General features: G+C 47.9%; 1 protein-coding gene across 1 annotated transcript in view; it reads left to right on the forward strand.

Annotated features, from left to right (window-relative positions):
• WWOX (WW domain containing oxidoreductase) overlaps positions 1 to 12128 on the forward strand; it is a 975529-nt gene that overhangs the window by 263920 nt on the left and 699481 nt on the right. The window contains exon 7 of the mRNA XM_004704533.3: positions 7505 to 7690. Within this exon, the coding sequence (XP_004704590.1) occupies positions 7505 to 7690 (186 nt within the window). The remainder of the gene's footprint in view (positions 1 to 7504; positions 7691 to 12128) is intronic.

The following is a 12128-nucleotide window of genomic DNA, read 5'->3' on the forward strand; positions in this document are numbered from 1 at the left end:
TTAGGTGGCTGACAACCTCCAGGTAGATCATCTTCGAGCAGTATACCTCCAAGTGTATAGTCAGTCACCTGGTGTTTGCAAACAGCACCTTAGATTTGGCATTATTATGGGGGGACATGTGGGAATAACTTTTACTTAAGAGAACGTGAGTGGGAGCCAGCTCCAACCCACAAATGTGAAGGTTTCCTCTATGGGAGCCGTGGACTCCCAGGCTCCTTAGTGTATGAATGTTGAGAGTTGCCCTCACACACTCTCCGCAGTTGTTTCCCACATAGAAATGAGATTGTTCTCAGGCCGTCTTCCTACACTGAACCTTTGTTAAATTTCTCGTGTAGTGACTATCCGCAGCAAATCTGAACACAGGACAGCAATGTCTTTAGAGCAAAGGTCTGGGGAGAGTGGGGACCACTTGGAACCAGGGGACCGAGTCCTTGAAGAGATCACGTCTGCTGGATTATGTGCCATGGGTGGCCCCATTGCCAAAGTGATGTGTTTGTCGGGAGAAGGTGGGTGTGCTGCTCTACACCCCATTAGACTCAAGGAGGGTGCGATTTTGCTGCTGGGACTGCCTATGCTGGGATGGCAAAATAGAATCAAGATAATGGGCGTGGGGCCAACTTTTAAGACGATAACAAAAATCAGTGTTTCCATTTCCTGTTAAGTCCAAGTATCAATGTTCTGGAATTCACTATAAGAAGTTGCAAATGGTGCATGAAATGAAAAATTCCTGGTGGTCTCTGGGGGACAGACAGTGTTGTGTTTTTCTCCTAGTGCTTTCTTGGGCTGATTTCCTTGATTCCTACTCAAATAAAAACATCTTTCTAATTAAGTGTGGGTAGGCTGTCTTGACAGCGGATTGCACTCTGGGTTAATGATTTCTTCAAGACTTGATTAGTATCCCTCAACTTCTTGAAAGCATGAGGTCTTTAGAATTGAGACACACAGCCAACAGTCACCACCCCCCTAGTTGATACCTGTTGTGTGTATACATGTGTCGGGAAGGGGGTGGGAAGTAACTTCATGGTATCTTCCTTGCATCTGATTCAGGGTGATGTTCTTCCAGAGGCGATGAACGAGGGTGCGGGCAGTAGCGTGGACATATTCTATAAATCCACGAGACCATTGCATGTGTTTCACGTTTCTATAGTAGGTATTACCGTCCAGCAGTATGGACTTCCAGTGAGTGACAACCTGAAGAAAAAGAGTGGCCAGTGGACTGGTGATCCAAAGGCAAATTTTATTTCCAAAGTACAGCTTTATATATTAATGAGGCAAGGGTGCATAGCTTGCATAGTGTAACAATAGTATTGTGATAAAAATTGCTGTAAGCACAAACAATTCCTTGGGATGAATCTTAACAGATGCACCTCTGTTCTCAGTGTACACAGGGCATCTCAGAATATGGAAACACATCATGAGGACACAGTGTCCAAGCACCCTAGAGTAAGGTGACCAGAGTTTAACATTGGTAAAGCGGGACACCATTGATAAAACTCATGTCCTGGCGAAATAGCCACATGGCAGCCGAAAACCGAAAAGCTATCCCCTAGCTTGTCGTGCATTCTTTCCAAAAATCGGGACTTTTTAAAAATGCCGCGGGATGTGGGAAAAATTGTTAAAAATTGGGACTTTCCTGCCAAAAACGAGACTTCTGGTCATCTTACCTTAGAGAATCACCAGTGCCCTTCAGGTAAATCTCAGTGACTCTCTGTAGTAGGGGTGGGTACCAAGCCCCCAGAGTGTGACCCGGCACCTAGGAACACAGTGGCAGTGTTAGAAGTCACCCGCTGTAGGTGCCATCTCTTCCAAGGCCAATGACAGACATGCTACACACTTCTCTAATTCACCTAGTTACCAGACAGATGGGGAATAACAGCTCCTTTCACAGGTGGGAAAGCTGTGGCCCTGAGACATTCCCAAACTCTCCTGAGGTCAGCACGGCCAGTGAGAGGCCATAAGCTTTGACCCGTCTCATCTCATCTGCTGGAGTTTCATAAAGTAGTGGAATCTTGTTATGAAACTGATAGGGTGCTATCTATCTGTCCATCCTTTTACTCGTGTTTCTTCTCTCACTAAAGTCAGAACACCTAGGAGTCGGCATTGACTTGCTGGCAGTGAGTGTGCAAGTGTAAAAGGAGATCATTCGAATGTACTGAAATGCCCTTCTCACTGGCACCAAGTAATTCTGACCCATTGTGACCCTCTAGGGCAGGGCAGACCTGCCCCTCTGGGATTCTGAGACCGTAACTCTTTACTGGACTAGAAAGCCTCATCTCAATGTATAATCCACTCCGCCTCCAAGGGTCCTCCTAAAATGCCCTACGTACGGCTTATATTTTAATTGCAGCTTTTCCAGGCTGGGAGCACTTGATGATTGTGTCATACACACGCATGCATACACGCACCCACACATTCACATGTGTGCAAAATCACTATCACAGGTCTGGTAGGCACAATCATACTTTTATGATATATAAAGATTATAGTAAAGTCATAGAGAATAAGAGAGATAGAAGAGAAGGTAAAATAAAGGAGTCAGATATTTAAGGGTAGCATGCTCACCTCCTGGACCGCCATGATCTCAACAGGCAGGTCTGAGAGAGGGCAGGAGAGAGCGTCTGTTTCTAACCAAGGCTTATATATCTTTGAAGGCATGATTATAGGTAAGCACACACATCACAGGAAGGGGCTGTACAATAGGCATACGTGTGACAGGAAGGGGATGAGCTAGGGTTTACACACAATAGAAAGGTGGGGATTAGGGGTACACATGTGACAAGATGGGTGGACTCTAGACTCAATATAGCAGCCTAACCTTGGTCACCCTTAAGTGGACTTGCCCTGGCTGGGCTCTTCTTCAGGGAAACAATCTACTATCCTTACCAGAAGGGAGTGGTTCTTACTTAGGGTGTGACAGACTATACAGTCTGATTGCTCTAGATGGCTGACGACCCTTAGGGAGAACAACCTCTGACATGCTTTTGTTGACCTCCTAGTGTACAGCCATTTACCATGTGTAGCAAGCAGCATCTTGGGTTTGGCATATATTTGGGGGAGACAACTTAGGAGAAATCCCACAGACCGGACACTCAGAGGAGTCAGCAAGGAATGGAGACGTCCATGAGGATGGCAAAGGAACATGGCCCAGATCCTGCTGACAGCATGGTGCACTCGGGGCAGGGAAGGGGAGGGGACCTGAAGGGCAGGGAAGCTTACTTTCTTCTATCAGAAGAGAGCTGGTGCTGCCGCCTGCCCCACAGCCTGCCCCACAAGGTTGTCTGTTGCAGCTTGGATCTTCTGGTGGTGTCGTTTTTCTGCCAATCCTGCAAAAGGCCTAGGGAGGGAGCATTTGGGCCTTCAGGGGAAGGAGGTGATGGTTTATTTCCAGCTAAACCTTGGCTTCAAGGCTTCTTAGAGGGGACAGTGCCATCTGAGGAGTCCTTGAGAAGGAGAGATTGTGGTGCAGAGGACATTGAGTTCCCATTAGCTCCAGCTTCGGGACACTGGTGCGAGCAGAGGAAGCACTGGGAAGAGCAGGGAGTAGAGGGCAGTGTAACATTGTGTTACCAAGGACACCGCTGTCCAAAAGTCTCTGTTCTCATCGTCACCATGGAGCAGAGACAGCTTGGGGACAGGCAGAAGTGTTTGTAAACTCTTCTTTGGAATGGCATCATTTTTGCTGTTCTCTGTCTGTTGGGCCCTGGTGGTGTAGTGGGTATGCGTTGGGCATGACTGGCAGTTCAAAACCACCAGAAGCCCTGAGGGAGAAAGACGGCTTGGTACTCTCATAAACAGTTATCTTTTCAGAAACGCACAGACGATTGCTATGAGTCAGCCTTGACTGGAGGGCAGTGAGTTTTGGGGGTGGTGTGTGTGTGTGTGTGTGTGTGTGTGTGTGTGTGTATTGGGCCAGCCCATACTTACCAAACCAGCCAATCCAAACCAAACTCACTGCCATGGAGTGGATGTCAACCCCTGCTCCTATGGATTTCCAAGACTAACTTCACAGGAGTAGAAAGCTCCATCTTTCTCCCATGGAGCAGCTAGTGGTTACAAACTGCTGGCGTTGCAGTTAGCAGCCCAACTCACACGCACCAACTGGAAACCACTATGCCACCAGGACTCTTAGCCCACGCTTATGGGGAGGGAATTACATGGGCACGTGAAGACCAGGAAGACGTCTTTTCTTTCTCAGAAAGGAAGAAAAGGAAACGAAAGAAAAGCCCAAACCCATTCCCTTAACGTGCTGACTGACTGCATCAGCCTTGGGCTTGGGATCATATGATGCTATTTCTGCTTCCTTCCTGTCTACATAGTCTGAACTTTCCTTTTGATATTCTGTAAATATTCATCATCACAGAGTCTTTTGAATCAGTGTCTTTTAGTCAAAACTGAGCAAAACGCACCATTTGAATAATAAAGACCTCATTAAAGCGAGGGGAGAGGGATTCTTTTTCTTCTGTACAAGCCAATTAAGTGTCTTTACAATTAAAAAAGAAAAAGTCAAGCACTTTATAGTTTTGTATTCCATAAGCCTGTTTTTAATTAATAGAAGGGACAGGTTTTAGGTACAAGGTACACATTTTGCCTCTGGTGCTGTGCAATTAACATTAATGAAGGGAATGAAAATTGGGTGAGAGAGGAAAGAGTTTGCCAGGTCCTCTGTGGGTCCATGCCTCTAGGCTGCGGTCATGGGCAACACGTTGCCTTGTGTGATGTGGCTTGTGTTTCCCTGAGGACATGTGTGGGCGAGGAGAGAGGTGAATGCTGGCCATATTTGTGTCTGAGGACCGACCCTGAGTGATCACGGACTTGCCCACAGGAAATGTGAGAAAGGTGTTCCCCGGGGTTCTGGAGGCCAGAAGTCCAAAGCCAAGGTGTTGGCAGGGCTGGTTGCTTCTGGAAGTAGAGGGGTGTCTTTCCCATGCTTCTTTTCCAGCTCTGGTGGCTGCCAGTGGTCCTTGGTGTTCTTGGATTGGTGGACACATCATGGCGATCTCCACCAATACCATCACATTGCCCTTTTTGTGATGCTTGCCATTAGATTGAGGACCCACCCGAATCAGCAGGATCTTAACTTAGTTGCATTTGCGAAGTCCCTTTCTCCAAAGAAGGTCACATTCACAGTGTTACTGCTAATAAGGGACAGCACCCTATTCAGAGCCAATTCACTAATCTAAGTGAGAGAGGAAATGAGAAGTGTCTTAGAATGGGGACACCAGGCAGGAGGCCGGCAACATCGCGGGCTGCCTTGATGGAGTCCTGTTGGGGATCAGAATATATAATGCATATACACTTGTTCGTGTGGACTTCCCACCCCAGGGGAGTCAGGATAACCATGGGAAGCAGTTGTTGACCCAGAGCAGACCCACTGAAGTGTCAGGGTCCTTAAGTCTCAGACCAATCTCAGGAGGTCTCTGCTGACTGGCTAGAAAATAGGGGCTAGCTTTTGAGTTCTGAACAGTCAGGCAAATAAGAAAAGATTCTCAGAGTTACCTGGTCCTTTCAGGTGACAACCACATTCAGCCTGTTTGCCTCTGAGCACTGCAACGACTTATGAAATCCCCATAGAGATTGCACGACATCACTTAGGTTAACTGCAGCCAGGGAAGTAACTTGGACTATGACAGGTTCTGGGTGGACGTATCTTTTAGGGGCCCACCATTCATCCCCATGCAAACTTGGTGGCACACTCTTGGGTGTCAGGTGAGTGGGTTTAAGGGACTTACATGTGTTTTCTCAGCGGTTAACAGAGTGGATGTCTGAGTGCAGGGCACCGACTACGGAGGCAGGCTCTCTCTCTCTCTCTCTCTCTGTGGGGTCCGAGAGAAGGCCCCTGTCTCTTTTCAACTTCTGTTTTCTGGCTCCTTGGAGATCTCTGTGATGTGACATCTATCTTCGCCATCTGTGCTTGCTTAATGTGCCCTTCTACCTCTCAAAAGAGATTCATTTAAAATGCACCCTACCCTAGTCCTGCCTGCCGTGTTCATATAAGCAAGAGAGCCCTTTTCCAAACCAGACTGGGATATACAACACATGTTTTGTAGAGGGCACACTTCCATGCTATGGGTTCAAGCCACAGTGCATACCTTCTACAAATGATGCTCTTCATTTGCCCCACTGACAAAATGGGGAGTGTTGTTCACAGAGAATTCAGAAGCAACAATGAATCTGACTAAATGTCAGTCTTCTCTTTATTACTACCCCACATCAACTACTGTAAACCCAACCTCCCTGACGGGTGGTCCTCTCTCCCTGTGCCGTCCCTTCCACACTCTACTGCTCTGTGGGGGGAACCACGAGTCAAGTGGGAATGTTTTAATTCTCTTGATAATGTACTTTCAGTTGTAATGTCCAGCATGCAGGAATATCTATTCCCACCAGCTCTGTGTTCCTAAGGTGGTAAATACATAAACATGATATTATAAATCTGCTCATCCATGAGGTAAACAAGATCTCCTCTTGGGTTCTTTCCTGCTGCTGGTTGGATTGGTGCGATAGCTCTAAGCCCAGTTGTTTACAAGCGAATTCATCAACAATTACCATTGTGTTTGCCATTGTTTCTATTAGGTATTTAGCATGAGCCTCGTTGCTGATTTGTGAGAGCTCTTTACATCGTGCAAGTATCGGTTCTTTATCTGCTTGACCACGTTTGACATCTTGCTCCCTCTTTACTCTGAGTCCTTACATTAGTTTTTATGGAGACAGTGTGTGTGTCTGCATGTATATGAGAGAGAGAGAGAGAGAGAGAGAGTTTTAAATACCACAGTCTTAGACTGGGAGGGATAAAAGATGGGAACACAATCAGATGGTTGCCGGTGGGCAGACACAGAGCCAGGAGACGTTTTTCTGAAGCGGAATCTGACTTTCAATCTATTTGCAAATGAAAGTATTGTTGAGATACAGAGCTCCCTACCGAACTCGCTGCCATCGAGTCGACACAGAGCAACCCTATAGGAAATATTACCCACATGTCACTGCCCTGGGACCCGTAGCTCTTTCTACCAAGCACCATCAACTTTAAGGCCCTATTTGACAGAAAGTAGCCAGAAGTTCAAAGAGCAAGGGTGATTTGCCACAAGGAGGATAAAAGTGCACATTGGTGAACTCAGCATTCAGAGTTCCTGCACAACCCCACCCTGGATGCAAATGTGTTGCTGGGTCAGTAGCCTTCCACAGAATCAGCCGTGGAAAGCACTGAGACCACACTCGGGGTCGCCAGGTGGCAACGCCGCCCTGAGTGCGCTTGGTTTTGCTTTCTCCTGGAAAGCCCCACAGCGCAGCAAACCTCTCATCTCGAGCAAACCAACTCAGCTGTGCCCCCATTCAGGGCCCATGCCAACCTTGCTCGGCCCGTTCCGGCTGCTGAAGAACCTGCCTTGTAGGGCCTGTCCCTCTGACCGGTTGGAATCATGAAGAGTCGGCTGATGTCGGGGGACTAGCGGTTCTCCTGGTTCTAGAATGCTCTCGGCCACTCAACCAACGTTGGCTCTTTACTTTCCAGGCCTCTTCACGTGCTTGTCTGCAACGCAGCGGCCTTTGCACTGCCGTGGAGCCTCACCAAAGACGGCCTGGAGACCACCTTCCAGGTGAACCACCTGGGGCACTTCTACCTGGTCCAGCTCCTTCAGGACGTCCTGTGCCACTCGGCCCCCGCCCGAGTCGTGGTGGTCTCCTCAGAATCACATAGGTGGGTTAAAAGACAACCTCTATTCCCATCTCCCACTACCTGCTCCTGCTAGTACTCATCCAAACTTTTCTGACATAACCATTGGGATTAGCTCTACCAAGAAAAGTGGGGGTGTATCTAAAATGGTTTACTGATTTCTCTTCTTTCTTTCTTTTTTTTGGGATGCTATGGGGTACAGTTTGGGGAGATTGTCCATAACAATAGTGACTCACCCCCCCCCTTTTATTTTTTAAACAACGAAACTTCAGGTCCTCCATTGATTGAGCTTAGAGATGGAATAATAATTGATGAAATCGGAATGGCATGACCTTTATTGATTTGTCATTCACCAACTTCAACATCCTACCAAGAAGAATGGGCCGTTATTCTAGTTGGAGAAACAATGCAATTAAAGACCGCGAGATGAAATCCAATTGTTTTATAATGAGAAATTAGGGAATTCAATGCAGGCATTAGCTGTGTAATTGTAGAAAGTGGAAGTACTGTAGTTAGAACACATTAGAAATCTGGCCATGCCTCTTTTGGTTAAAATTTCAATTAAAACATCAGATGGCACTTCTCTGCTATCACCATTAGGAGAATATTCAATGGACTAAAAAGACATTTGAAAATTTCCTCATATTTTCAGCATATTTGTTTCCGAGTTGGATAAACAACCATTTGGCGAGAGAGAGAGAGAGAGAGAGAGAGAGAGAGAGAGAGAGAGATAAGAAAGAGAGTGGGATCCCCACTTGCAGGGTGAAGCTAAATTTCATAAATGCTGGGGGATTTCTCCTTCACATTTGCCTGGTGGCTGTGGGGGGTGGGGGTGTGTGTGGAGTAGGTAGAGTGGGGTGGGGAACAGAGACTTTTATTCCTAGCAAACTATCTAGGAAAGGAAAGCAGAAAAAGAAAGAGTAAAAAGGTGTGCCCAGGGCCCCTTTCCCCGCTTTCTTCTCCTTCTTAAGTCCTGGAATGTTTTAGTGACCCAGAATGAAGCTTATTTTCTTTAATCATGCTCCATAACATGCAACCCCTGGGGCACGAAAGCGAGAGACCAGCCAGGGGTCAGCCTGAAGCCTTTATCTCTCCCACACACAGGGGCTTACAGTATCAGTGACACGCCATCCATAGATTTATTCTTCCCGCTTGAAATTTATGACGGTTGAACGGGAAGGAAAATGCCAGGAATAATCCTCCCCCGTGAGAGGAGACATGAAACATCTCATAATTAGGTGGTAACAAAGTCTGGACACCCTTATCTCCGAGGATCACCCCCAGGTTGGTGAGAGGGAGTGGAGTGCCCCCCTCCCCCCTGCTCAGGAGTGAGCCAGGCTGCCGTGGGGGCCAGGCCAGCTCGGGTTCTGGAAATAAATCTGCCAGCTCCAATCACCGGCCAGATGTGGAGGGCACCACGGGATACGTTTAAATGAGCTGGTATTTAATGGGAGATTATGTTGAATTGTCAGCTGCTCACTTCCCTTTGTCAACGGGTGCTTCCAGTGATATCTTTGTTCTTTCCTTCTCTGGGAACTGAGGCCCACCTTGGGGATCTGGAACTTCCTTCCATTCCCAAGATGAATTTGGGAGGAAGGACCTTGGGCTCTGGTGTCCGGTCCACCCTTGTGAGTGATCAACAAGCTCCCCAGAAACGTATCTCCTGGCCCATCACCATGAGAGGGCTGCCAGCCGCTGACTACATCTACGTTCTCATGATTCTTTGGTCATATGAAGAAACAATCCTTGGCAACACATGTGCATCCCTCCTCTAAGCTTATTGTCTGTGGCACCTGCACTGTGTCCAACAACGCCACCACTTCAGTATCAACGAGCCAGGGCCAAGGGCAGGGTGGGGACACCGCATGTAGTCTGGGGGATGCTTCTTCACCACTCCCGGGCCCAGAGCCCTAAACCCCACTATAAAAAGGAAGCATGGAGATCTAATTACCTCCATAAACCTTGACGGAGTCTCCTTGCTGGAGTCAAGACCCCCTGTTAGGGGAAAAATAAAGTCCTATGTTTGCAGAAAATATTATAGCCGGCTGCCCCAAGGCAAAATATTTATTAGCCTGCCCATGTTGTCCCCGTGCTTGAGTTACTGACAGAGCCCGAGCCAGTGAGCGGCGTCTCCGAATACCTGAGATGCATCGTATTAAAATGAGAAGTCGACCTCCTTGCTGTGAAAAAACGTTCAGGTAACAATTAAAAGAGAAGGAAGAGCCGAGCGCCGGCTGAACCCCATCAGTGGCTGCAGCTGTGTCGAGCTCCAAATCTGCGCACACAGATCCACACACACACACGCACAGCTTCTTTAGCAAATGCACTTCCATTCTTTGAACATGCTAGCTTTTGTCTGCCTCGAATCCGGCCTAATTATTTTAGTTGGGTAATTAAAAAATAAAACAAAACCCTATGTTTAGAACAGAAAACAAAAAGGGCGCAGTTCAGAACAGAAGCATGAGCCATGGGCATAAGTTACTGTCCCCCAGAGCAAATGCTAGCACTGCGGTGAGCTGCCAGGGGGCTAAGTGTATTACATAAGTCCTGCAGGGTGGGTGTGTCCAGTTGTAAGGCTGGTGAGCTAATGGACACCTGAAGAGGCATCGATGTCCTGCCTCTTAAGGTTTTGATGGCCCAGCCACCAACCCAGGGTGAACCAGGTCATCTCTCAGGAGGCCTGCCATGCCTAGGCTTGGAGTGGAGACACAGAGTTTTGCCCACCGCTTCTGGGAGGCCTGTGTATACATCCTGGCCTGCTCTGCCTGGGGCATGCAAGGCAGAAAGTCATGGCTCTGCTCGACTGTTGTCAGCAGTAGAAGGGAGAGCCTGACATTCAGCAGCTTGTGTCCCTCCATCTTGGCACTGCCATTGAACCTGGCTCCATCTGATCCCTCATCTTGATCATTGGCCAAGAATCGCTTTTCTCCTCTTGCGAGTTTAGCTTACGCTGTGTTCTCTTCTCCGGAGGCAATTCAGCATGGCCATTAACAAACCAGGCAGGGAACTCACGCTAAACACAGCAATTGCCACGTGCACATATTGGTGAGGAAAGGAGAGGATTTGAACCTAGTGGGAAGTTTTGCCTTCTCAGACACAAGGGTCTTTATAGAAGGGGAACTTATCCTGGAGTCTGGAAGGCCAAAGCCATCATCTAACTCCAATTCCACCATCTGGTTCTTGCTCCTGCCTTGGATCAGACACTGGGATGCACAGCATGAAAGCGGCCCACAGTCTCCCTCCCCCAGAGTTCACAGGAAGTGTTAGAACCAGGGGATCAAGTGACTAGGGATTGGGAATGGTCACCAGAGAGCCAGACAGAACATACAACTAGAACTCCGAGGTATTCTTGACTGGCTTTGTTCCCTGTCCAGGAAGGGCAGTAGTGCCAGGAACTCCCAGGAACTGGACCCAGGAAAGTGTGGAAAGTGCAAGTGCATTTCTGTCTGCACCCCATGGTTCCTTCTAATCTGAGCCACATTTCATTGCGGGTGAGCTAGGCAGAGAGCGCTTGCTGCAAGAGGTGGAAGCTGAGCTAGGTAGGCTAAACTGATCCACCAAGAAGAATTTCCATTAAAAAATAAAAGAAGGTAACATTCCAGTAGCACTCGATGAAAGATTAAAGGTCGGAGTAAACCAAAAAACGAACACACTGCCATCAAGTTGACTCTGTCAACTCATCGTGATCCGAGATAGATAGGGTTTCGACAACTCTAAGTCTTTACGGGATCTGACAGCCTCACTCACAGGGCAGGTTGCACCACACTCCCGCAAACCTCCTGGTTCTTGAATCTGTGCAGGCTTGGGAAACACAGCTAGACTCCAAGTCAGATGGTTACAGACAGACTTTGTATGTACTCAGCTACCCCGTGGTGCCATCTTCATCCAGCAGGAGATGCCTCAGCCTCCTCGGGTCCCCACCGTCAGTCATTCTGGCAACCAGAAACAGGCACCCCTACTCTTCCAGATTTCCCACCAAGTTCCACTGCCTGGGGATGATTGAGCTCGGAAGTTGGGACTCATCACATAGTTGGGAAGCAGGCACCCAACCATGACTCTCCAAGTCTCACTGCTGTATCCTTGATGGCATTTCTGGCTTTGCTGGTAACTTTAGACCAGCAGTACCATTGAACACTAGAAACCGGATGTCACTGGCTAGGCTCCACAGAAGGGATATTTGATTTTCATCCAGGTCTCACCTGCCCAGAGATGCCCTCCCCATTGTTCACCCAGACTTCACTGCTCGTGGTACTCAGGAGCTGCAGGCTTGTTTCCTCATTGGGCTTCATCCTTTGTTTTTGTTTCTCTGCTTCCCATTTGCTGGGAGACCCTCATTACGCTACCTTATTACCTAGTGCAAATGCCCAGAGTTAATTTAACGAGTCAGAATCCGAGAGGTCCTGAACAAAGATGAGATCATCTAGACAATTTCTTTTGTTCTTAACCCATCCCCCCTCCCCCA

This window comes from Echinops telfairi, unplaced genomic scaffold, assembly GCF_000313985.2.
Source record: "Echinops telfairi isolate 266 unplaced genomic scaffold, ASM31398v2 ScPeMD7_2291;HRSCAF=2852, whole genome shotgun sequence".
NCBI classification, from domain to species: domain Eukaryota; kingdom Metazoa; phylum Chordata; class Mammalia; order Afrosoricida; family Tenrecidae; genus Echinops; species Echinops telfairi.